Genomic DNA, 27593 nt, shown 5'->3' on the forward strand with positions numbered 1-27593 from the left:
AGGCAGGATATTAATGCTAATTCATCTGCTCACCCCCTGCTGTGAGTGTTATTTGTTTAAATCTGTAGAATCCCACAGCGCGTTTATATCCTCACTAGAGTGAGCTCCGCTCCCTGTAATTATTTAACATTATATGCTGATATAAATTGTAACAGTTAAAGAATGGTAATGAGTAGCAAAAAAAACACAAACTTAACCTTAGAAATGGCAGAGTCAGCTCTTAAAACAGCAGCCAGCAACTTTCTCTCTCTCTTTTCCCAAGTCCATAGGTACAATATTGTGCATACATTATGTGTGCGTGTGTGTTCATGCTTGCGCTGGCAACTGTGCCAGGCAAGCTGTAATTATGCAGAATATACTGTGTAGCTTAGTCACACACGCATAATTACATATGGTGCCGAAGTACAGTGAGTCTCTCTCTCTCTCAGCAGTTCAGCGTCTTGATTAGCAGTTTGATAGGTGATTTGAGTTGAGGCTACCATATTGGTATAGGAAATGGTGCCCCCTGGATCATCCCTGGGGCTATCCACAGGGAATATGTGTCCAGAGGTTAAGCTAACAAACCATTGGGTGTCAGTATTGTTCCATTTAAATGCATCTGGCAGAGAGTTTGTGTGGCCATAAAAACTGGACTTTCAAAGTAGCAGTTTTGTCTGTAAACAACTAAGGTACAATTTATATATTCATATCTATACCTATTTCATTTGTATGTAGAGGCAGGTGGATATATCTAGCAGAACCATTATATTCTGCTGATCTGAATTCTTTGCCGTTTCGTTTAGATATTGTAGCCTGCTTGCCCTAAACTCTCATGTGTTATGGCCATGCGCTGTTAAACAGCTGCTGCGTTCTGCTCCAGAAGTAGCTGCACTTCAGCAGTGGATAACGTGACCCCTGTGCATAATTTTTATATCAGTTTAAAACTTGAGGTTTTTAGAAATAAAACTTTTTATGATGTGCAGAATTACCCGTGGAAACAACAAACAGTAACATTCAGTTTAGATTTGTGAAAAGCTTTGGCACTGCTTGGGTTGGAAGGCGCTATAGAAATGTAAGTAGCTCTTCCATCCATGCACATGGCACATCCACATGTGTTACTTATACCTAGCCAAAATCAGATCTGTATTACAATAGAGAAATAGCTAAACTGGATAAGGAAGCTTTCATCTACTTAAAAAAAAATAAAACTGTGTAGGAATGAGAGGAAATCGTATAAAAAGCAAAGAAAATTCATTTTAAAAAGATTCCTTCATTCCCTCCCTTCCTCCTCTGATTTCAGGTAGGGAGTAAAAGCTGCCACAAGAGGAGCCGAGCTTGTGCTTGATTTGCAGAGTAGCGTGATGGTCGGTCGAGCTGCGTTGGCAGCATGGACCTGTGCCAGACTTCACCACAATTCATACTGTGTCAGTTTAATAAATGCACTACTTAAATTATGAAATTACAAAAGAAAAAAGAGAATGCACTTATTCAGACTCTTAATACATTAAAAATAAGGCATTAAAACACTGACTTTTTTTTCCCTTCCAGAATCAATAATGAACAGGAAGGGTTGTAGACATTAACAGTCATGGACATTCAAACTCTTATACATAAATTATCTTAGAAAAATGCACATAAGACTTGAATAATGTAAATACATTAATGCATTTAATAATTTAAACATTAAAGCGCATGCAGGAATTCGCAGCAGAGGCTGTTCTGAGATAAGGAACGGTCCTGGAAGTTGTGTGTCCCAAGATCGATGGCTGGTTTCCCCTTGAGAAAACTCTCTGGGGAAGTCGCGCTGTGCAGCTAGATGACCGCCTGTCCTGAGAAATCCCAGGATGTTCGCCATCTCATCTGCTCCTTCCTCTCCCCCACTCAAATCCCAATGACATGAAAAATCCAACCTGTATCCTGAATTCTGCTCTCTCTCTCCATGGCACATAACTTGCAATTTGTCTGAAAATCAGGTGCAACAATTTTGAAGAAAAGAGAGAGTTGTGTCTAAAAACAAAACACCAACAATGGTTAAAGAAGCTGCTGCAGCCAGGGAGTTGAGAGGAAGTTGCAGGACCCTCCGTTCCCATGGCATTGTGCAGGGCAGGAGACAGGGCCTGTGCTTGCGAAGATGGGGAGAAGAGCTGGGTGGAGGACATCTGGAATCCAATCTCCTGTTCTCCTGGGAGAGAGGCCCAAGCTGAGAGCCAGCCTTAAGTACAAGCAATGAAATGGGGATCCTGCTCTTCTGTGGCTCTTCATGGACCCATAATTCACTGGCCAGCCCAACTTTCATTCTTTGGCAGCTGTACCAAGGAAGACCACTCTACCCAGTCATGCCCTACTGCAGATCATAAGGCTGCCCCATCTCCAGCATACTGACTGTGTGCATGCTTCTCTCTGTTCTTGCTTTTGACCTCCCCTTTGGACTGAAACACCCTCATTACTGTAGCAGCATCTGACTAGCACACCAAGGTTCTCATGCCAGGCATTTTCCTCAGGACTGAGTTGTGTCATTTCTCTGGGTGTAATTAAGTTTGAAAGGTGTTGCATCAGCCCCTCACTGAATCTCCCTTTGGTTCAGATCCTAGTTCTCCTTGCCTTCTCTACAGGGCAGCATGCAAGCAGTTGCTTTGGAGGCCATTTGCACCCTGCAGTACTCCTCACAGAGTGGTGTAAGGTATCCTGCTTAGCTTAGATACCGAGGTGATGGGTGCTAATAAAATAAAAATTGCTTAGTCTGATTCTGAAGGAAGACAAGATGTTCGTTAATTAAAGGAGCCTGGCACAGGGCAGTTGTAATTATAGGTGCAAGAAATCTGAAACTGAAGTGGACTGTGCAGATGGGGAAGTGTAAGGAGGCACCCAGAACTGCGGGCTGTGGGCAAGAATGCAGCAAAACCAGATTCTGGAACTCTTTGGCAGAATTTCTTATTGAATTCCTTTTTATTCATTTTTTTTTAACAGAGAGCTGAACCTGTATGTGTGTGTATGTGCGCGTGTGCGCGCTTGCATACAGTGCAGGTTGCACCCTGTGACTGGAAGGGTGATATTATTAAAGCCAAGGAGATTGGGAGGCAAATCCTGTTGGAGAGACAGACCCTGCCCAGAAAAAGAGTTTGGAGCTAATGATCCCCCATTACTCCTCTGGTTGTACTGTTGGTGATTCCTCTGGCTGTTTGTCCTATTTATCATCTCCGCACCCTTGTATCTACATCACTGCAGGGAAGGATCTTTGTGGGGGGCCCTGAGGCCCCCAGAACCAGCTGGGAGGTGGCTCCTAAACTCTTGTGTAGCTCTGGGGTTTGGGAAATCCAAACAGATGCTGTGTGTATCATTCCTGTTCTCCTCTTGTTGAAAACTCCAATCTCCATAGAGCATTTTCCCCTCCAGGGACCAGCTCTGCAGCCCTCTCCTGAGGTGGATCTGCTCATACAGTTGCTTCACTCCAGGCAGATTTCTAGGTGGGTCCCACAGTGGGGATTAGAGGGCTGTCTGTGCAGGGAGTCAGCATTGGTTTAGTGCAGAGGTGGGCAAACTACGGCCTGCGGGCCACATCCGGCCCGTGGGACCCTCCTGCCTGGCCTGGGAGGTTACCCCGGCCCCTCCCCCGCAGCCTCAGCGCGCCGTGCCGCCGGCACAATGCTCTGGGTGGCTGGGTAGTGCAGCTGCAGATCCCGGCCTGACCCGGTGCTCTGTGTTGCGCTGTGGCCTGGCTGGCTCCAGCTGGGCAGCGTGGCTGTAGCGCCGCCAGCCACAGGTGCTCCAGGCAGCACAGTAAGCGGGCAGGGAGCAGGGGGGGTTGGATAGAGGGCAGGGGATTTTGGGGTGTGGATAGGGGTCGGGGAGGTCAGAGGGCAGGGAACAGGGGGGTTGTATGGGGGCAGGAGTCCCAGGGGGCAGTCAGGAAGGAGAGGGGGGTTGGATGGAGTGGCGGGGGGGCAGTCGGGGGTAGGGGATCCGGGGGCAGTCAGGGGACAGGGAGCAGGGGGTTTGGATAGAGAGCAGGGGAGTTCGGGGTGGTGGTCAGGGGGCGGGGGTGTGGATAGGGGTCGGTGCGGTCAGAGGGTGGGGAACGGGGGGGTTGAATAGGTGCAGAGATCCTGGGGGCAGTCAGGAAGGAAGAGGGGTTGGATGGGGCGGTGGGGGTGGGGGTTCCGGGGGCGGTCAGGGAACAGGCATTGGGAGGGTGGATGGGGCAGGAGTCCTGGGGGGGGTGGCATTAGGGGGCAAAAAGCGGGGGGTGGGATGGGGGCAGGGGCCGGGCCACGCCTGGCTGTTTGGGGAGGCACAGCCTCCTCTAACCAGCCCTCCATACAATTTCTGAAACCCAATGTGTCCCTCAAGCCAAAAAGTTTGCCCACTCCTGGTCTAGTGGTTAGAGTGGGAGACTGGGATTCAGGAGGCCTGAGTTCCAGCTATGTCCCTGACTTGCTTGGATGAGTCACTGTCTGGGCTTGTGTTTCCCTCTCTGACAAAGGGGGACAATAGTGCTTTTGTGTTAAAGGGATTCTTGGGTGAAAGATGCTCAAAGCAAAGGGTGCTTCAAACTACAGGGGAAAGTGGCCCAAGCAGCAGTGGGGAGAAGTACTCTAATCTGAGTCCCCATGATTCCCCCAGTGCAAAAATGGTAGGGTCACTGTGTGCATAGATTCAAATGATTTGTGTAGCTCCCATACCTGCAGTGGGAGGCAGCTCTGGTGCTAGGGAGGGATGTGTGCTAGATATGGGAACCTCCTTCCGGGGGTATTAAGTACTGTCGGGACTGCTGAGGAAAGCCTGGATGAGGAGCTACCCTGGATGAAGTCTTCAGGGAGGAGGAGGGGTGGGTTGGGGATCTCCCAAGGCTTGCACGGTTTACTGGCCACGTTTGGCTGGATTTAAGAGGCAGAAGCATTTATAGCAAATCCTAATGCTGTGTCAAAGCCTGCTTTCCGCTTTGCTGGCTTTGTCTCTGTGGGGGTATTGCATGCTTTATCCCATTTCACAGCCTGGACCCTTTGTCCCCTGCTTAGGGGATTACATGGGGCAGAGATGTAAGAAGGGAGGGAATCCCACCCCTTTATCTGGCTATGTATCTATCTGTGTATCTCTGTCTATCCACTCTCCTGGGAGACAAGCTTTCTGCCTTCCAAAACCTTGCCCTGAAATGCTGATTCAGAAGCGGGCAGCATCTTTCGGGCTCTTGGCAGAATAAATGGCTGTCGCTTGTTCTCCAGGCACTGGGATTTCATCCCTGATTTACGGTGCTCAGGCTTATCAACGTCCCTTGCCTGAGCTGGGCGCAGTGGTGATGGTATGAAAGTTGTTCTGTGTGTGGCTCGTCTGCTTCGGGACAAGTGGTGGGAGGGTGGCTGTCTAGAGCAGCATCTCCTGCTGGGAGTGGGAGGAATAGAATCATAGAATCTCAGGGTTGGAAGGGACCTCAGGAGGTCATCTAGTCCAACCCCCTGCTCAAAGCAGAACCAATCCCTAACTAAATCCCCAAATCCCTAAATGGCCCCCTCAAGGATTGAGTTCACAACCCTGGGTTTAGCAGGCTGATGCTCAAACCACTGAGCTATCCCTCCCCCCTAGGAGGGGAGGATAGCCCAGCACTCCCTCCTCTCAGCTTCTTGCAATGGGATGAAGATTTTGACAGCCTAATTCAGCATTTAGGGAAGGATAGAGCTGTGCAGAAAGTTTCCCCACTCCCACTCCTTACAGCCCAGCTGTGACAAACTGACAGATAATTAACAAATCAAGGCTTCCTATTAGTCTTGTCCCCGATGCTTTGAAACGGCTCCTTCATTGCACATGTCCTTTGGCAGAAGCCTGCACATTATGGCTATTGAGTGAGGCATTTAGATCAGTTTAGAGGGGCTGGGGCTTACCAAGATATCAAAATGTCTGAATGTTTCTTGGCACAGTCAATGTTAACTGTCAAAAAGAGGCTACAAGGGTCAATGCTGGGAAGAAGTTGTTACCTTACTGATTAGAGTAGACATTAGAAACCCCTCCAGTAATGCAAGGTGTTGCTAAGGAGTATCTCTTGCTTTCACAGAGATGGCGTGAGTTGAAACCACAGTTAAGAGGGCAGAGTTTTGTTGGTCTGGGATTGGGTATGGTTATAAAGTCTACATGCCAACAACAAGCTTGGATCAATAAATCCTTATTCATTACATCCAGAATCACATCTGGCTGTGCTCAGACACTGTTCACAATTTGCTGTGTGGCCTTTCCCCTTCCTCTGCCTTAGAACTGCTGAAACACAGGGTATGTCTACACTTGAAGCTGGGGTTGTGTTCCCCAGCTTGAGTAGACAGGTTTTTACTCAGGGTGGCTAGCCCATTCTACCGTGGGTATACTACTGTTTTTAGTACACTAGTTGAATGAGAACTGGCAGGAGTATGTCTGCTTGAACTAGGCATCACATCCCAGCTCCATGTGTAGACATAGCCTATGGAAGTGGGTCCCCCCAAAAAACGTTCTCTCTCTGTGTAACCTAGAATGGTCACTCTTCTCATTCTCCTCCAGATAAGTTAATATCTCCAAATATACCAAGATGTAGATACACATAGCAGTGGTTCCTGAGCCTGACACATGTTGGAACAGTGAGAAAGACCTAATTGCATCAAACCCACTCTAAGTTCATGTATGTGGAGCCCATCAAGCTGAAAGCATCCAGACAGCATCTGCTGTTATCAAATCACTCGTGAGTCCAGCTAATTAAAATAGAGCTTCATTTTTCTGAACCATTGTTTGGCAGGAATTTGAAACAGGTCTAACCCAATTTCTGCGTGTTTATGAGCCTTTATTATATCAAAGGTACTTTTCTGTAAATGTACAGGGCAGCGTTAAATGAATTGATCCGCACTGTATCACTGTAAATGCACTATGGAGTTGCTAATGATTTCTCTTTCAGCTTTCTGGTTTCTAGACATATTCCAGAAAGCTTGTTTTCTTCTCTCCCCCGTCATCCTCTTTCTCCCACTTATATTTCTCCCTTCCACACCCCCTCCAGACTAGTGGGTGGTGGTGGTTGTTGTTATTTATTAAAACATTTACACATTTGTGGCAATATGCAAACATAGAATAATAAAAGTTAATTTTATTCTCCAAACTGGCATAGGACGTCTCTGTATCTACTAATGTTCTTACACAGTGCAAGAGAATGTCTGAATGTTGCTGTGTTGAATCTGTTTGGTATGGTGGTGGGTGGCTTTTTTTTTTATTTAAACTTCTTAGATTTTCAGAGTACAAACAGGTATCATATTCCTCCTCATAAACTGATACACAAGGGATAAAAATACACAAGAATGTGGTCCCTGAAGGCTGGCTCTGCTTCTAGACATCCAAAAGCTAATTCATTAATACTCTCTGCAGAAAGAGAATAGCACACATAGGGCTGTTCAGTCCAGTATATCTCAGTCTGTGTAACTGCCGAGTAGAACAGTAAGAGGAGGAAATAACTGTTTCCCAGTTCCAGATATTTACAACTAAACATGTTCATATCACATTCTGAAGTCTGGGGGTTTAACTCCGAGTATTGTGGTGAAATTAAGAAAGGAAAATTTAGGGTTAGCATCAAGAAAACTTCCTGACTGTGTAATGCAGTAGTGGGCAACCTGCGGCCCATCAGGGTAATCTGCTGCCGGGCCGTGAGACAGTTTGTTTACATTTGCATGGCCACCCGCAGCTCCCATTGGCCGCTGTTCCTGACCAATGGGAGCTGGAGGAAGCGGCGGCCAGCACGTCCCTGCGGCCCGCGCCACTTCCCACAGCTCCCATTGGCTGGGAATGGTGAATCGCAGCCACGCAAATGTAAACAAACTGTCTCGCAGCCTGCCAATGGATTACCCTGACGGGCCGCATGCAGCCTGCAGGTTGCCCACCACTGGTATAATGTATTAGGCTGTGGCATAGTCTCCTTAGGAGGATGGTGGGGGCGTGGTGGTGTTAAAAGTAGACTAGACAAAGCATTAAAAATAAACTGTAGGGAGCAGTCCTGCACTATCGGGGGTGGAGTGGATGGCCTGTTAGGGCTTTTCCTTCTCTAGTTTCTGTGATTTTTGTGGGGTTCTGTTGGTTGAAGCACTTCAGGAAAGGCTGTTGCATTTGAGACAGCTTATCTATCCTGTAATGACTTCCATGGATGATCATCACTTACATTTCAGTGCATTGTATTTTGCATTTAATGCAATGTGCCCCAGGTGGATAGTCAAGTCTGTGTAAAGCTCAAGGGCAGCATTCATGAATTGATACTGGAAACAACCATAACATTTTAATACTAGCAAACTTGGGGGAAGGCTCTGCCAAATGTGCGGACATCAAACTTATGAAGTGTTAGCTCATCAGACGTGTTTTTAAAGACGGTGCAGGTTGTTCCATAGAGGTTTAGTGGTCCCTTGATGATCGGAGCATATAACACTCCCCTTTACCTCTTTTAATGCTGGTAGAAAGAAGCAGTGACAGCATAAGTAATTGAAGTACCTCAAATCAAGTGCAGCATGGACTGTTGCACTGTGGGCTTCCCAGCTCACAGCCCTGCTAACAAGACTTGACTAATCTGGAGGGCACCATCTCTAGGGGTCTGTTCTGTCTCAGAGTTTATTCAATCCTCACTCTCTCTCCTGAGACTACCAACAAAGTTTCAGTTTTACTATGGACACCTGTCCTGCTAAAAACTAGGCTGTGCCTACCAACTCATATCACCTGGGCCAGTTTTCCCAGCCTGCTAATGTTCATGGGATGACGTGAGAGAACTGCATTCTATCCACTGTAGTGTTTTGGCAGAGCACAGGAGTGTGAGTAAATCCAGATACTCTTGGATGGCAGAGTCACCCCAAACTTGTTCTGTGCTAACCTAGGATGGGTACAGAATGAATGCATACAGACCGAAAAGGGCTTGTGTACGCCCCGGTGCTTCCTGTGTTTGCATTCATTGCTCATGTTGCTATTGCAGAGAGAAGCTTTAATCCTGTCATTCTTACAAAGAAATGCTGTTCCCTTTTTTGTTTTAAAACAAAAAAGTGGATTATTTAGTTTGAGGTTCCCAAAGCCCAGGAAATGCATCTCTAGGGCTCCTCGTCAATTTGGGGCCTAATGAAATATAGAAAATACTCCATAAAAGCGCCTTTATTACTTTAGTTGCTTAAATGTGGAGTTTTTAGCCATCAGGTTAATGTTTTTGTATCATTTTTTGATTCGATTGTGAGCACTTTTCCAGGTATCTCTGCCACTTGAGCGCTAATTGGATTTCCGCAGATAAATGGTGCTAGCTGTAGCCCTTACCTCACTGCGTTCTTGCTTCATCATTATTTTATTTGTTTTTACTGTAAAGGTTAATAAATCTTTGTATGTTTAAAGCATGGAAAATGGCAGGCAGGCAAAGGACCACAGCATGGAAGGGGGAAATCTTTGCAGTGCTTTCTCAAAATTGAGTGAGGCATCGTGTCCTTTGCGGTATTTTAAAATGGCCAGCTGGGTGTGTTATGTGGCCAAGTAGCAATCCATAATTCTTCAGATAAAAAGCGTTGATCTCTCCACTAGTTCTCAGACAGAGCTTGAAGGCATTCCAATTGGGTTACCATTGATTTGGGCTGGGGAGGACACTAAGTAGCACTGGTCTGTTTAAGAAGAAATATGTGGAGTTTATTTTATTTTTTTAAAGGAAAATTGGAAGCCTTTTAGTGCAAACACACCTTGGTACCCCTAGATGATCAGGAAACTCTATAAGGAACCTACTAATAATGTACTAAGGCCAGGGAAGTAGAAAAGATCAAACCATATTCCTTGTGTTCTAAAAATGGGAAAACGTCAGATTGCTCTTCTGGACCAGGCATTGAATATTGGGCTGATGCTTTTGCAGTGGCGTGGACCCAGGCATTCAGTATTGTGCCAGTGCCCTGCTGCAGCATGGACCAATCATTGTGTTGGTGCTAATGCTTTGCAGTAGTATGGACTGAACATTCAGGGTGGGTGCTAATGCTCTCTGCAGCATTTTGTAGGTAAAGGCTGGTGGTTTTTTTTCCCCTGAAGCGGGTAATTGTTTATTAATTTTTTAGTAGGTAAAAAGTGTAATTGTAATAATCCTTGACATGTGCTGACTGCTCCAAGGTTTAAGGAATAAGCAATGTTGTTTTATAGCTTCTGTGCCTCACTCACAGTGTCTCCTGGTTTAGACGAAGATTTCTGCATTGAAACTGCGCAGGGGCAGGATCTCTCCAGGATAGTTGTCTGTGGTATTAATCCTTTTGGACATTTGAACTTGATCTTGGATTGTGGGAATTTGCTGAGAGGTTTTAGGTAGAGAAGGCAGGAGACAAGGTGTGTGAATTCCTTGTGCATATATGCTGCTGTATTGGTTGAGCCTTATCTTGAATGTATCATGGCACTGATCTGCTTTGTTTCTTTAAATAGTGAATATGAGATCTCTGAACATTGACAAAATGACCCCATTGGAAAGTGAAATCTTCTCTTTGTTCTTAGAATATTTATAACATGGACAGCAGCAGTGTAAGCTTTTCCCAAACTTGCCCTTGCATTGTGAGCATCCTAGGGGTTAAAAATGAAGTTCAGTCTCCATATCCATTCGCTCTCTTCTGAAACTGTTCACATAGGTTTCCACTTTTGAAGGAGAATTTTTGTGATGTGGCGTCCGTCCATTGGAAACTGGACAAAGACGAGTGATGTAGCTGAATTTGAACTAATAAAACTGTATGCCTCTAACAACCCCTCCCGCCCCGAGACCATCCAATCCTTGCCAGTCAGTTTTTCGGACCCATTGTAAGTTGCTCTCCTAATGCAGCAATTAACAGCAGTTACAAAGTGCATAGGCTGCATCATCATGTTATTATTTTATATTGCAGTAGCAATTACGAGCCTCAGTCTGGACCGGGACCCCATTGTGCCAGGCGCTGTACAAACAAAGAACAAAAAGACAGTCCCTGTCCCAAAGATCTGACAATATAAAGATGTTTATGTAAAATTATCATTTGCTTAAATGTTATATATCCTTCCCCTCTCTCTGCCACTTCCCAGTTGCTGTGGCTTGCATGATTTATTGTGCACTTGTCTGTATTTCCAGCTTCTCAACCATTTCCAATATCAGACCTTTTGTTTGCCAGTTTCTTCTAGCAGGCCTGGCTCCTTTCTCCCTCCCCAACCAGCTGTGCTTGTATGCACTCATGTTTGAAGCTTTTGAGGTACGGGCCAAGGTACTGGTGCGTGATACTAAATTAACCGTCAGGTGTAAGAATCCCAACCACAAACCCCTATTTCAACCCCAGTCATATGGGTTCCTGTCATGACAAGGAAAACACAGTTTGCAGTTCTCACCATGCATTGCCCAAGGAGTGGGAGGTCCATCAAGCAGTTCTCTATACAGGAAGTTCAAGAAACTGTGGCTTGCTGATTCTCCAGTGCACAAGATTCATCTCCCTCGCTTACATCTTTGGTAGCAACCTCCACAAATGGGACACACGTTGGGCCTTCTGCAAGGGAATCTAAATCATGTATGCAGTTTGGTTAGCCAGCCTCTTGCCTGTGGAATCCTAGGAAGCCAAGTTGGTCTGAACAATGACCCTGTTCAGGTGCATCTCTCTTGCGTGATGAGCCTTCCAGAGTCTAACATTCAATGAAAAATTTAATGCTTGGATATTGTTATTAGCCAGGACACAAGCCTCCCATCGCCCCCTCCTTAGTCATCCTACAGTGTAAAGCATGTGAATGGAGATCCACCAATTCTTGTTTGTCCTGTACTTAAAAGGATGAGACAGATACTTATTATTTTATCCTGGCACACTTGAAGATACTGTAGTTAGGCTAAAAGGAACAATCCTTCAAAAGCTGTCAGAACCGAGCTCTTTCAGAATGTCAGCGGGGTGGGGTCGAGGGGCTGGGGGTGTTGCCATCAGCTAACTCTGATTATTATATTCTGCATATTTTTAGTCCTGAAGTCAACAGGGTGAGCTCATGGTTCTCCTGTAGTGAGCATCTTGGACACTGAGTCATTACATTCCTTTGGAGTGATTCAGCCCAACAGCTTGACACCTTCATTAATTTTACAGCACAGAACTTCAGTGCTCTCTAAGCTTCCTTTACAAAGGATAGATTTAAAGGGAGCTAATACATAACTGGGATGCTACCTTGAAGAGTTATAAAACGGGAGCCTATGGAAGTCAAGAAATCAAATTCCTCACCTTGCCCCTTCATCTAGCACCTATCCCATTGGATCAGTTCCCTTGCCCGTGGCGTGCTGGCATCATCTACATTTTGAGGCCAGACCCTTCACCCACTTCCCTGGGGCACTGACCTGATGATCCATGTATATCCATAATGATCCAGCACTTTCAGCACTGAGGTTACTGCAGTTATTTCTGTAAACAGGACTTCAAATAACTTCCTGACAGTTGGTTTCAAAGCCAAGCAAATGTCAAATGTCATCTCTTCTCCTCCTGTCCCCCCACTTTCTAAAATCTCCTTTGGTGGTAGCATCAACAATTGTAGGAAGGTTTCCAAAGGCAAAAATATAAGAAAAAAAGAGGCTTTTAAAAGTTTATTTATTTAGTATGCTTATTTTTCTTCGGGGAATGGGAGGAAATACGATTCTCTACTGTCCTCTCCAAAAAACCCTCTGACTTTGCGCTCCAGGAATAAAGGTGTATGCAGCTTATTGACTATGCTTGAATTTTATAGAAGCATTTGTTAATACAGCTGTAATTACAGGTTTTATTAGTGATTTATTTATAAATTGTTTTTTTCAGGCATTTATTACTTGAGGATAACAATTTATTTTGAGTTGAACTTGGGACTGCAATGTCTCATCCTCCTTTCTGAGATTAAAAAAAATACACCTTGTACCCTGTTTGTGTAATGTGTGCGAGTGTATGTGTGTACATATATGTATGTATCTCTGTAGAGTCTGGCTATTTTAAGGCTTGTGTTTCTTTTAAAGTGTGTGTAGTGTTTTCTGGTGTTCGTTTATTGCAAATGTATAATACTTAATATCAGCTTTGTTCTTTTAAGAGTGAAATTTTGGCAAGCTGTCCATCATGTTTTAACCAGAGCCAAAAAAATGTAAGATGACAGACATATTTCATTTTGAAAGGTGGCTACTGCGCAGACGAAGTCGCTACTTTTCATAAGGGCTTTTACTACATATATCAATGTGTTTTAAGAGAGACTTGGGTCAATAATACCATGCTTTAGAATTCCCTAAATACATATTTACACAATAGACCTTAAAATATATTAGTCTATCATGTCAGCTCCTGTACGCTGCTATCAGGGATGTTTTATGTCCTTAATGTATGATACAATAAAACTTTATTTTTTATAGCATTTTTCATACAAACTGTATCCTGGAATGCTTTGTGGAGTTAAAAAAAAAAAGTTACAAGGTTAACATTTAAAAAGCTGAAGGGGAGAAAAATTAAGAGGTATATGTGATGGAGAAGGTATTTTGAGATGAGATTCAAAACTAGATGGGGAGTCCACAGAGCAGAGAGAGAGGAATATTGCAGAGGAGAAGGCTCTTAGACAGTGGTGAGGTTTTGTGAAGAGAGGGGGCTGGTTATACCTGAGCAGAGGGTGTGGAAAGATCAGGCCCCTATAGTCAGCTGGAACAAATGTGAAATGGCTCCTGAAACAAAGGAGCTGAGAATGGGGATGGGCAGGTGTTTGTGTGGTCTCATTTCTGTGGATATGAAAATAGTGAAAAAATAAGAGGAGGAAAAGTAAGTCAAGGGAGAAAGTGTCCCACAAAACAGGGCTAGATTACAAGATTTTGATTCAAATCGGTGAGAATAGGATAGCAGTGAACGCCTGGGATTTTGCAACTTCTTTCTTTTAACTCATTCCATTGTGCTAAGGGAGTGCCAGGAGTTTCAGCTCAGTGGAGGATGTCTCCTGCCTTTGGTATTAACTAGGCACAGCAAGGTGAGATGAAGGCGCCTTAGCTTGGTTTTTTCTGGCTTTTATTGATTTTTTTTCTGTCACCATCTTAATGTAAATTAAGCAGGGTTTTTTTGTGTGTGATAATTATAGATAAATGTATTTAAAGTAGATCTGGATTTTGTCGTCCTGGAGAAAAGGAGGAAGAGTAATTTTTCCCCCCATCCCTGTCATATGTTCATTTTAATTAGCAATTTTAAAAAATTGAAAATAAAAGAGGAAAATGAATAGGTGTTGAACCAGCCTGTGATATGTAAATGCCAACTAGTAATTACCTAAAACCTCAATTTTCTTTCTGTTTCATCTTGCAAAACATTTCATTTCCACTGAGTGAAAACACTTAATTTGGGCTGCGTTCCTTGGTGAACCCAGCCTCTCAGATCCTGCGCCTCCCCCAGGTCTCAGCTAGGGGGAGTACTGGCTCTGTGCTTACACAGCGTTTGCAGCTCTGTCTGTCCCAAGGTTATGCCTCTCGTGCCATCCTGGTGGTTTTACTCTGAATTGAATGGAAATCCACCCCCACCCTCCCATGCCCAACCTTTAATCTGGTTTCAGAGTGCCTTGCTCTTTCCAGTATTGTTGAATTCTAGGCAGTCTGTGGCATATCATATTTTTTACTTTTCACCTGGGTGTTGTCATCTTGGCATTCTTGAGTTAGATTTCATTCATAGAACTCTCTCTAGCCTGAGTTTCTGGATTCCTGAGACTTCTGATTTTAAATGTATTGACCCTTCTTCCTCTTTCATTACTGTTTTGCTCTCTCAGTTCAGGATCCCTGATGTAGATCTCATGCCAAGCTTGTTTTTTTTCCTACCTTCATTCCTTCGGGTTCTGGATCGTGGGACTCTTGCTTTATATTTCATTCATTTTTTTCTCTCTCTATTTTGAGTGAGAGCTATAAAATTTGACTTCCTAGGACTGTAAAATAAAGTTCATGTAGGTTTCTCTTGCCTGTTAACTTTTGGGAGCTGTCTTTTAATATGTGTTTGTGTAGCATGCAGCACAACAGGGCCTCGTCCTGGTTGGGGGCCAGAAAGAAAGCTCTGTGTACCAGGGAAATGTAAATTAGGAGCCTTAGAGCCATGTCTCTCTCATTAGCGACCTCCAGATACTCTGCTTAGAAAGAACAAGTACTTTTTGTGATATATAAATTAGGGTTCCTGGGACCCTGAACCCTGAGTTAAGAAAAGGTGCGGTTTGAACTGGGAACTGGAAGCTTGGATTAGAGAGAGCTCTATGTGTGGTGTCCCAGGACCCTGACTCTAGAGAGCTCTGCCTGGAATCTCAAGGAACATTGCCTCTTTAGTGAGATATATGGCTTCATAATTAGCCCCTTGCATTTTTTCATGAGTGCTAGCATCAGCGTTCTACAATGTGTTTCCCTGATTAACAGCTGCTTTGCAACTATTTCCTTGTGCCACCGATGACCATATTTGTCAAGTTAGTCCTGACAGAGCACGGATTTCTTACTAAAATGCAGCATTTCTGTTTGAAGGGGTTCTCTTGTTGCTCACGGTGCCAGGCTTTTAAGTCAGCCCTTGTTACAATGTGAGCTGGCTTTAGCCTGACGCTTGTTAACAGGATTCTGGGTATCTCCTTTGGAGTAGGAGTACAGAAACCTTTCACAGACAATTTAATCTTCTGAGCTTTGCAAACGTGCAGCCTTTCACAGGGGGGTGGTGAGAGAGAGGGGGTATTGCAGTAGGCTATGTATTGATCAGTTCCATTTGCCCTGTAGCCGTGGCCTTCTGCTCTGGCTAAAATAAGGTTAGCTTTTGTTAATACTGCCATATTATTTTTAATACACTTTAAAAAAATAATTCCCAATACTTTTACATACGTCATATATATTGCCAGTGTTGATTGCCTTCCGCACATGTAATGTAAACTATCTGGGCATAGTTCATGGCCTGTGCCTCCGCTGCTTAATGAAAAGGAAGGTTGCATTTAAACGGACACAAAGCTGTTCAGAGACAGACCTCCCCTAACGATGTATAGTCTCAGACCCAACCTTTAGTTCTCAGGTCATCCTGAAGTCTTGCTCTGTGAACAAATACTATTCAGAGGATCCCCAATATTAGGGGATCTAATACGTCTCACTCATTGCTCCCTCAGTGGCACTTTAGTCTGATTTCCATCTTCATCTCTTTTTTTCAAGTCCTGCATAGCTGTGATGAGTGTGTGGAATGATTTTTTGGAAGGGGGTGGGAAAGGGGTTGCTTGCCCCTGCATCATCTTCTGAACCATGTGTTTTATTTTTCACATGCCAGCAGCTGATAAAGCAGCTTGGGTTCCTTATGTAAAAACCATGTTGCTGTGAGCATAATAGTAAAGAGGGCTGACTTCACCTTCCTCGCCAATACCAGAGGAGAGGGAGATTGGGGGTGTGGGTGAGGGACCTTGGACCAATGTCAAAGTGCAGTGCCTTAGCCTGGAATTTTCTCAGCTTGCTGCACTCCTGCAACATCTGCAGTAAAGTTCCTGTCTCCATGTTACATCTGTGACATTGAGGTGGAATATTTGCCTGAATGTATGTAATTTGGCTGGACACAAATATATCCCATGGATAGCCACATTCATCTTCTAATTAGAAAATCAAATGATATCCCATGCAGCGTTCCCCCCCACGGTATTTCTGATCAAAAGTGTGTCTGATCCCATTGCAGAAGAAGGGCTGATGGGGTAGCAGGTTTATGGTGTTAATTCACTTTTAACAACTGAATACACTATTTTTCGTTAAGAAAAATAAAGGACAGAGATCTACTGGTTAAATGCGGTCTGCTGGCCACTGTGTGCTGGCAGTCTGAGAATCTGAGTTGGTAATATGATGATTCACACTACTTGGCAATGTCGTAATATTAGAAAATTTTGGTCAAGTGTTACAAATGTTACATAAATAGTATGGAACAATATGTTTCCAGCTGAGTCAGAATTCTATTTGCTGTATGGGTTTTCATCTATACATGGGTCTGCAAAGTTTTTTATTTTATTTTATTTTATTTTTAATGGACTGCAATTGTTCTTGTTCGTTCAAATAGAATGATCCTTAGAAAGTAGGAAAGCTCTCTTGTCCCTTCTTGTAAAAAAATGGCATGTTATCATGGCCAGAATTGTTTCATATGAACATTTTATGCACAAGATAAATGAGGAAAATGAAGGAGATTCAGGTGAGGAAGAATACATCTCTTCTCTAAAGGCAAGCACAAACTTCCAAACTAGAGAAACATAGGCTCAGGAGGCATTTTGGAGATGGGATGTAATATTATTTTTAATAAATGTTTTTGTTGAAATGTTTACATTTTGCAAAACAAAAATATCTCCCAATAAATGGCTGCAATCAATATAACATTAAAAATGGATATACCTAAGAAAATAACAGAAGGGAAAATGTTTCATTTTAGATTACATTTTTTTTAATATAAACTGATAATATTAATGTATGAATCCGAGCGCTTGCAACATTCTGGTTCCGACAAGTCCTTTGTGTCTGTTTTACAAGCTCACTAGAAGCGGGAGGGGAGTGTGGAAGAGTTCCCAAAGAAACAAGTAATTAACATAAGAAGGAAAGTGGTTTTGATATGTTCGCACATCTAGGTGTCTGCTTATTTGGGCATTTTTCTTATTCAGCACATTATCCTAAAGTTATTAGTTTGGGTGCTTTATATTTCTGCATTGGGCGTAGTGATATCAGAGCAATTTAAATGCGTGATTTGCCTGTCGCCAGCATTTCCAAGGGAGAGATCAAGCGGCACATAAACGAGACCAAAATGTACTTTATGTGGGGTGTTCTGCTCTATTATTTTATGACTTGAAATTATTGAATGTAAACTAAAAAAATCCAACTGTTCCCCTCCCCCCTAACTTTGAAGTGTGCCGGGACTTTGTCAAATTCCCGTTAAAATAAAGATGTCAATTTCATCTCCCTTCCAAATTCATTTATCATGCTTTTTTAAAAGGTGTTTTCTGCTTTACCTGATGTTTAAATTGGATTCGCTCGTTTATGCTGTTCTTTGCTGTATCCCCCACGTTTTTCTTAAATGAATTAGTAATGACAGCGTACTCCATCATACCCTCTCTACAGCCACTTTAAGGGAAGCCTGGTGATCTAAACCTTTTAACCTATTAAAGATGATTTTCCCCAATTGAATCAGACCCACCACAGGTGTAATAACTAATCATTTAAACTACACCTGCTATTATGTATTTTTAAGCCATTATGCATGTTGGATAGATGATAATTCATGTTTATTGCATTGTCCAATGGATCCGTTTTGCCTACACTAGCCTGATTAATGTATTTAAAGAAATAAGAGATGCAATTTAAAAAAAAAAAACACATTGATGGAATGCACTGAGGAGTACATTGAAAGTGCCATTAAACCCATCAGAACTTTGCTCTCTGACCAGAAATGCATATTCCAAGGGCTGGATTCAAAACCAAGGTGAAACTTTGTTCATTTCAATAGTGATGCTAGATTTTTTTTTTCTGTCATGAAAATTTTTTAAAACAACTTTAGATCTTAACTCTAAAAGCTGCATTGTAGCTTGCACTTCTTGCAAATCCTCTTTCTCCTTCTCTTGCACTCAGTACAGCTTATAGGGAATGCAGATGCCACCATTTGGGGTGAAAACCACACTCTTCTTCTTCCTTGTATATGGAAGACCAGTTTCATCTAAGTACAGAGAGGGAGCAATCTCTCACCTCAATATGGATATGTCTGTCTTCTAAGTCAACTTCAAGCACGTTATCCCCTTCTGTGCCACATCCAGAGCAGATGTCTTTTATAGAGGGAGATCAGATGGTTTTCCACAGTGCTGCAGGATGTACCGTGTATGTGACCGGATGGCCGAGGGGATTAATATTGGAATATGGAGCTTTTCTCTTAGTCCTGTGTGGTATGACCCATAGTAGTCACAATGTGGTGACTGCTCAGCAGACTGTGTGAAATGAGTCGGTGGGCCTCAGCTCTGTGCACTGCATCAAAAGCACTATCACAACTGGTGCAAAATTGGCCTCCTTCTAGATAATATCAGCAGAGAGACAAAGGATTGAATGGGCTATGGAGAGTCAACGCCCTTCATATCCTTAATGGTGATTCCTCCAGAACAGAACTGAGGGACATAGGCAGGGGGTTGTGTGGAGATTTGCCCTGTTATATACACTCCGTACATAGAGAGGAATCCAGCACCTTTCACTGGCACTTTAAGGGACTGCAATCATTGTGTGGGTGCAAAAAGTGTCATCCCAGTCCTTACACTCTCTGGAAATATGGACCTTTAAGTCCTAAGTCACCTAAAGATTCATCTTCTAGAGCATCATGAAGTCAAAGTTCTTAAACCAAAGCTGTATATAGTTTCTATCACAGCAGAGCATAAATATAACCATTTATCTGCCCAGTTGGGTCACTTGGAAAATAAAACTTAATCTTTGTCTTTGGTAGGTTAGTGTGATCCAAGGCAAGGAAAATAACCTCTCACCTTCTAATAACAGGATCAGGTATCCTAATGGAGTTTGTTTCATACTGAGCAGTGTTTCAGCTTGGTCAAAGATGTTCAAGGAGAAACTTCTCTAAGTCAAATTATTAATGCTGTACTATCTGATTAGAGATGAGCCTGAGCCACAAATTTTGATCTGGATCCAAAGATTCCCCAAAGTCAGATCTGGGGTCTGGTCCAGTCCGTCAACATCTGATGCTGGATTTGATGCCTTGATGTTGTAGTTCAGAATTTATTTAGAATCAGAATATTGAATGTTCTTAACTCAGAGCTTTTCACTCTTCTGTTTCTCCAATCTTCTCACCCTAATCAGATCACAACAGCAGTGAAGTTTCTACAGAACTCCCGGGTCCGCCAAAGTCCGCTCGCAACCAGAAGAGCTTTTCTCAAGAAAAAAGGTACAGATTCATCAGTCTCATTCTCTGTTAGTATTTATGAGGGGGCTTGGGAGTGGGATGTAGGCCAGGAGTTATTGCTCTGGAAAATTAGGTATTTAGGGAAAAAAGATCTCTTGTCCCAGGAAATTTTTAGTGTGGGGTCAAGTCAGCTCCGTTTTCCTCCCTGCAAGTCAGAGGTAATATTGGCACTAGACAAGGCATTGTAGAATGAGTTATGGGAATTTTGGGGTTAACTACCAGTAGAGCTCTTCAGAAGAAAGGACAGTTTAGAGTTACAGGCTAGATGGTCAATTCTAACTCCTTAATGACATTGCCTTTAAATGACCAGCCGTAGTTAAAAGGTCAACTGCTTCAGAAGAGAGCCGGAGAGAGGAATGAAGGAAGAGGGACATGGTAAGAGTAAACAAGGTCAGGTTAAGGTCAAGCTTGGGGTCAGCCTGACTTTCAGCCTGAAATGGCAGATTACTGACCGTGCATGGCCCTTTCTATAGCAGGGGCAGGATGGATCCTGACAAATCCAATATCGTCTCAAGCCAATGGAACCTGCATTGGCCACAGGCTGATAATAGTTTTCCCTTCTGTTTATAAAGGAACTGACTTTGTTTTTTCCTTTTATGTTCTGAAGTTTTAAGACAACAATTTAGGAATTTACTAGCACATTTCAGGTGAAGTTTATTCCAGTGCAGATTGCCCAACCAAGAACCCTCCACATCACTTAAGTCCTTAGCATGGGATTTACATGATAAAGAGGCTCATGCCCTGGAGTGAATTTCATGCTTTACAGAGTTAGAAAAGGTAGTTTAAGTGCTGGGGGGGAGGAAGGGGTGTGTGTAAGTGCAAACTCCAAAATTATGGGGGATGGGGACCCATTTTTACATTAGTGTTGTGATTTATTACAGTATAATTTGAATTCTTCAGCCAAAGACCTTGAGCTTTGGAAAGTAAGAAATCCCAGGGCTATATTAGCCAGGTTGGAGATATGAATTGTTTAGTGAAATCCATGAGACTTGATGGCATGAGATAATCTACTTACAGGGACCCCTGCTCACCTTGGGGCAGAAAGCACTAAGGATGGAATGGCAGGAGTTGTGATCTAACAGCTTAGCCACAAACTGTACTCTGCAGGTACATCGTTTGGAATAGGGTCCTTTCCCCGCTGGCCCTAGTGTCAGTTACAAAGCAGCCCAGCAAGGTGGTGCAACTCTGCTAGGTGTGTTGTTTGTCCTGCTCTGCCATCAGGATGGCACTGGATTTGCCAGTATTGCAAAATTTGGAGCTTGTTGGCCACTCTCCTCTGTGAGTTTTTCCTTGAAATATGTGGACCTACGGGGAGCAATTAATCATAAAAGCTTGGGGATTTCAACTCTATCATCGAAGCAATGAAGCAGGGGAAAGCTGAGCCTAAAAGCTGTGCTGATTACCCGGGGTAACCTGATACAAAATCTATTGTTGCCGAGAGATTCTTAGCCCCCAGTATATCGTGCAATATTATAACCGCCTGATCTTCTCCTCTGCTGACAATGACCAGTTATTCCTCATTTTCTCTCTCAACGTAGCTGGGTTAGAATTTCATTTGCAGAAGGTATTTAGAGCAATTTAGAGACAAATGTCTCTGGTGTTTGCTCTGCACTTCCCCACCGCAGGCTTCGCTGAGCAGTTTTTAGTATCAGGAGCTCCATCTAATCTGTTTAATTTTAATAAATCCCTGACTGGGAGAAGAGGAGGGGTGGGGAGAAGGAGGCAGAGAGACACTGTGGCCCGACTAATACTTCTTGTGAATTACTTGGCTAATAATTACCGAAGAGGAGAAACTGTTTGGTAGAACTGTTTGTTCCTGTTTGTTAATTCCCTCCCTCCCCTTTGCGCTAATTGCTCATATGGAAACTTAACTGTAGGAGAAAGTCCAGCAATGCCTGCACCCAGGAGTCATTGGGAACTTGATCATATGGGATCTGCCCACTTGATCATATTATGTTACCTTTGCTCAATGCTCCATAGCAAAGAGGCGCACATGTACATCATGCCAGTTGTGCCCTGAGGGGCAGGAAAAATTCTTTCCTAACCCTAGATGTGACTAGTTCAACCCTGGGCATATGAAGGAGAATTAACATGGCTGAGTATTCAGTTCCATTTACACCCTGAGACCTACCCATTGGTATTCTAAGTAACTATCCAGTGTTTTTCCTGAATTCTAGTAAAGCGTATTCTACCAGGAATTCCTGGAGTGGAAACTTATCCTCTGAGGAAAAAATCTTGTCCATGTATTCATTAGTAATTACTGTGCAAGTCTGCAGCATGTTTCATCAAGGATCTCGTGACTTTGCGAATCATAGAGATTAAGGCCAGGAAGAACCACCAGATATCTTGTTGGCCTTCCTGTATATCACAGGCCACTGACACCACTCAGCACCAGTCCCAGAGCCTAGGCTTCATCCCACAACCAAACATCTACAGTGCAATTTTATAGCTCTGCACCTGAGCCCCGTGAGCCCTAGTCAGCCGACACACGGGCCAGCCATGGGTGGTTTATTGCAGTGTATACATACCCTGAGAGGGTTAAGCTGCCTGACCCAAGGGCACACAGCAAGGCAGTGACAGAGTTAAGAATAGAACCCAGGAGTCCTGACTAGCAGTCCCCTGTTCAAACCCCTAGACAACACTCCTTCCTTATATCATATATTATATCATATATCATAGCATATCTATCATACCATATCCTAAACATTTCTACCAACCCCTATGTTAAAAATAACTTTGTACATATCTCCGTAGGAAATAATACAGAGGCATCATTTCCTGGGAGGATTTTGCAGTTGGTCTGGTTGTAGTTTCTTCCAGCAGATTTTGCTGCAGAGAGTGGGGCAGGACCACTGGCTTTCTGAGAGCTGTAAGGAGAGAGATTGATACCCTGGCTGTGGGGGAGCTCTCGGCTACCCTAGTTGCAATCTGTTCCAGTACGAGTGGATGTAGGGAATGTAGGGGTACAAGCACTGGCAGCAGGGGTACTCCCAGGTACTGCAGTCTCAGTTTTGCTTAGGAAATTTCACATCTGGGACTTGCAGTGAAACAATGCCTTGAATTATAATCTTGACTTTTTTTAAATAAACATCTCTTTCGTGAAAAGGCAAATCCAATTTTATTTTTTTAAACATTATTTAATATAGAAATTGTGGTCCCAGAGGTGCACGTCAGTTCAGTGGGAAATGAAGGTTACTTTAGAATTATCAGCTGGGTTGGGTTTGTTTTCGTGTGAAACAGCAGCTGGGTGGTAGTGGAGGGAGGCTGCCCCTATTTCTGTCCAGTTAAGAGGTTGGGGGTCATATATTACAGCCCTGGGATAATAAGCCTGATGAAGATGGAGAGAGTGAGGAAAGTGTCCTGGATTTAAGGTCCTTCAAAAGTTCAATGAGATTTCTGCGTAGTCTTGAACACTTTAAAACTTTCTGAATACAGAGACATTAATGAGAAACATGAAGTTATTAGAATCATTTATCATTTTCTTTGAAGCTTACACTGGCATTTTGTGTAATTTATGACATTTCCTCCTTTTTTTTTTTGTGAACTTCTTCAGATGAAGGGGAAAAGCAGCTGTTTTCCTTCAGAGTATCTGAAAGAAAAAAAAAAAAGATGCTGTTTGTTTTTTGTCCAAGTAGCTGATTTTGCTGATGATACACCACAGAGAATCAGTGGCGCCTGGGGAGTAATTAGACAGCATGTGGGGTTTGAACCCTGGTGGAAATGTGTCTGTTGTTGAGCTGTTGTGGCTCAGATGTCCTGTAATGCTCAACTACCCATCCAGTAGCTCATGCGGGTTAAAATTGTGTGTTTTGAATCTATAATATGTGACTGCAAAGGGAGGATGGTCCAGTGGTTAGGGTGCTAGGCTATGGCTTGGGAGCCTCTGTCCAAATCCCTGCTCAGTCATAGACTTCCTGTGTGACCGTGGGCAAGTTACTTAGCCTCTGTTCCCCATTTGTGAAATGGAGATCATAACACTGCCCGACTTCACAGGAGTAAGGAGAATAAATTCATTCAAGATTGTGAGGTGCTTAGGTACTACAGTGCTGGAGGTCTTATAAGTACCTTAGATAGACTATGGTCGCTGTTGAATCACATTGGGGAAGAGTAAATCCAGAAATTTGCAGGGTCAGAAACTCTCTTTAGAACACTTAATACCTTGATTGGTGCTTTGTATGTTCATATACACCTGCTTCCCAACCGAGTCAAACTTCTGTTTGATGAGATGCGCAGGAGGTCAGTGGGAAGCTTTGCCCTTAACATGTTGGGTCTATTAATCTGTTTCATTACCTCAGCTTGTAGAAAGCAAGTTAATACAGAAGTTTTTCCACGGCTCTGTTGCCTGTGGGTCCCACACAGCTTTTGCAGTGCAGTTCAAGTAAAGAGTATGACAGAAGTGGGAGGTTGTTGTCAGACTGGAGGATAGAAGGCAGCTGGAGATGAGGGCTCCTAAGCCACTGATAAAGAGGCAGTGCATGAATTTTGGAGTTTTAAGTGCCCCACCCCACAAAACGACCAAAGGTATTTACTCCTCAGGAAACAAAAGTATTGAATCCAGGAATCTGCTGTAGAAAATCAGCTCCCTTCTCTTCCTCCTTTTAATCAACTGCATTCCTGGAAGTTGAACCCCCACCATAAACAGCCTCTTTGCTGAAGACAAACCGCTGCAGAAAACCCTGGTGGATCACCTTGAGGATGGGAGAGGAGGGGCTACAGCCTGCAGTTGGAGAGTTTTAAGGAGAGTAAATTCTTCTGCAGATTTCAATTTAACTCTCTTTTATTACTTTCCTTTTTTATAATTTAAGTCCATTTCATGAGGCAGTTTGCATGTCCTTGAATGGAATCTTGTTACCATGAAAGCTTTTTTAGCATTGATTTCATAAGTCTTAATTTAATAGCTCCATCATTACTGAGAAGCCCTGAGAGTGAGGCCCTAGCTTTCCAGGTCACTGACCTTTTAATTACAAACCTTGTTCTGATGGTCAGGTTATCGACTGGACAGCTCCCAGCTTCTGCCCCCAGGATGAAAGTGAAAATAACCGCCTTTCCTCCCCCACCTCCAGAAAAGGGAGGAAAAGAAAAGTAACCTCTTGTGTTTCTAAAATTAATTTTCTCCTTCAGCTTTACTTTGTAATTAATTCTTTAACATGTCTCAGTGAAGCTTGAACAGTTTTTACAAAGCTTTTCCTTGAGCACAAAATGCAGTGCAAGTCAACGGAGTCCAGTGACAGCTTATCCAAAAAGATCCAGTTAGTAATGTGCTGCCAAGACCCACCCATCCCAGGAGGATTGTGGAGGACCTCTCCTCCAGCTTCTGAAGACACACTTAGTTTGACTCAGGGATGTGTAGAGGGGTCGTAGATCCAGACTAGTCTAGTCATTCTCTCTTGACTTAGCAGGATATGGATTTAGGAGGAGAGGAGCAAGAAATGGAGCTAAGGCATTAAGAGACAGATTTTCAGCCAGCCTTTGTTTTTTGTGTGCCTACTTCTGTGCATGCAACTGATTGTGCTAGTGGTTGCTTATCCCTTATTGCACATGCAGATTGTATAACTGGCTGTCCAGCTGTCTAAATGGTGTGTGCAAATGACTGTACAGACCCCATGAGTAGCATGGACAACAAAAAAGGGATGGAAAACTAGAGGCCAGAGCTGAAAATGTGGCTGTTAGTAACTTCAGTTTGTTTTGCAATTACATGAGAATTCTCACTATATTATGCATGCAATTCAACCGGAGCCAACAGCCTCAGACCAGAGTAAGAGAAAAGAGCTGAATGGAATGGCCCAAACCAGGGAGGATGCTTACTCCAGACAGTGATTCAGAAGTTTGGAACAGCCGCTCAGATATGATAAAAACCTTTGTAGACAGATAAAACGAGAGTGCTGAAGAGAGGTTGGATGGCACTTTCCCATGGAAACAGAGTATTTGCAAAGTAAATAATTGTCTACATTTCTGTAGTGCATTTCATTTGAGGCTCTTGGAGCACATTACACCCATCAGCTGATTCAGACTCTCATCATCCTCTTAAGAGGTATAAAAGGGTTATGATGAGATCACTTCACCTACCATTGAAATGGAGCCACCTTGAAGGTACAATGCAGCAGCTGTTTAACAATATTGCAAGAGTTTTAGGACAGGAAATGAAGAATACTGTATCCAAGTGATCTTGCAGGGGGAGACTTGTAGGGATGGAGAATGTAATTACCTGAGTTAAAAATTTGCTAAGATACTTGAAAGGCACCAGGACATCTTCAATGACCACAAAGAGTCGGGTTCTCTGTTTTATGTCTCATATGAAAGGCACAGCCCAGTATCCTTTTACATTATTCTAGGACACTGGCTCCTTATTAAGTTTGAGGAAAGAATACCCAACACCCCTTTCTGCAGTATTGTTGTGGTTGTGAAGGCTAATTCCCCACTCTGGCACTTCGAGTGCAAAAGGTGGGGGCCCACAAGGATTCTAAAAATTAATACTGGCCACTCCAGGCTTGAATTTAAACTCCCAAAATTACAGCTTCTCTCTGACCTTGGATAGGTAGATGCAGCCACCACCCAAGTGCAGAACCCCTTTGAGAATCCAGGAAGGCGCAATTGGGAATTCCTTCCTGTGGGGTACCCTCAAGCCCTTTCACCTGCCCTCGGGGGAAGAGCTGAGAAAGAAAAAAAAAAAGAAATCAGCTGTTCTCACCAGCTAATTAAACAACCTGTGCACAAACCTCTTAAAATACAAAAATCCAATTTTGTTCTTAAAAAAGGTAAATTTTATTAATAAAAAAAAAAGAAAGAAAATACATCTGGGAATTTAGGCATTTGCTAGATTTAAAAAAAAAACTACAAGGATTAAGCATCAAGAATAGCTTTCTTGAGGTCCATCTTAAAGGTTACAAGCAAAACAAAAGCACCTGGGGTTAGCACAGAGGAATCCACAAGCCATAAAGGAATAAAAGAGAGAAATCTAATTGCGTCTTCTTAGACATTTCCTGATCTACTTACATATCTGGGGTTTCAAATTAGTAGTTTCTAGGTATGATACTGATGGGTTTTCATACCTGGCCCAAGCTCTTACAGTATAGCTCTGTCCTGTCCGCCTCTCCCCGGAGAACAACCCAGACAGACAAAAGAGGAGTCATTTTTCAATTTTAAAAAGTTCTAGCCTTCCCATTGGCTCTTCTGGCCAGGTGTCCACTCACTTCCTTTTCCCTATTCATAGCAGTGAGACTTTTTAACCCTTTATGGGTAGAGCGATTAGAGAACAGCTACTAAGAGGTATTTTATAGCTACTGGCTGGCTGGGTGTCCATAAAAGAGAGCTCTGCCCCCCCCCCCCCCCCATTTATCACAGTGGGCTTTGAAGGCCTCGCTACCATGTATTGAGCCAAGATGACTCTGTTTATCTTGTGAGATCTGTTGGTCTCCCTAGGACCTCAAACGGGAGCCGTAGAATGAAGAGATTGAACACTTTTCAGCACTAGCAAACTTGCAACTGTTCCCATCTGAATCCAAGTTATCTGCAGTCACATCTGCTCTTGGCACTCTGCTAATGTTTGCCCAGTGCTGATAATGTTCAGCCTATACAGAGAAGATTCCAGCTTCAGGTTGCTCATGACCCAATAGTACAAATGCATTCATGAGTTGGAGATTAGGACCACAGCTCTATGTTGTTAGTTTAATTTTTTTTTCCTGAAAGTGATTGAGAATCTCCATCCATCTGCTAAGAAGACATGTCTCCCTATCCTGCCAGTCTCGCATGTGCATATCCGTCATCTGG

At 43.3% G+C, this 27593-nt stretch overlaps 1 protein-coding gene across 2 annotated transcripts in view; it reads left to right on the top strand.

The window, feature by feature from the left end:
• Positions 1 to 27593, top strand: part of PEX14 (peroxisomal biogenesis factor 14) — a 99666-nt gene that overhangs the window by 31299 nt on the left and 40774 nt on the right. For both annotated transcript variants that reach the window (XM_005292839.4, XM_065575343.1), the window contains one exon: positions 19724 to 19808. In XM_005292839.4, coding sequence (XP_005292896.1) covers positions 19724 to 19808 — 85 coding nt within the window. The remainder of the gene's footprint in view (positions 1 to 19723; positions 19809 to 27593) is intronic.

The sequence above is a fragment of the Chrysemys picta genome, chromosome 21 (genome assembly GCF_011386835.1).
Source record: "Chrysemys picta bellii isolate R12L10 chromosome 21, ASM1138683v2, whole genome shotgun sequence".
NCBI classification, from domain to species: domain Eukaryota; kingdom Metazoa; phylum Chordata; order Testudines; family Emydidae; genus Chrysemys; species Chrysemys picta.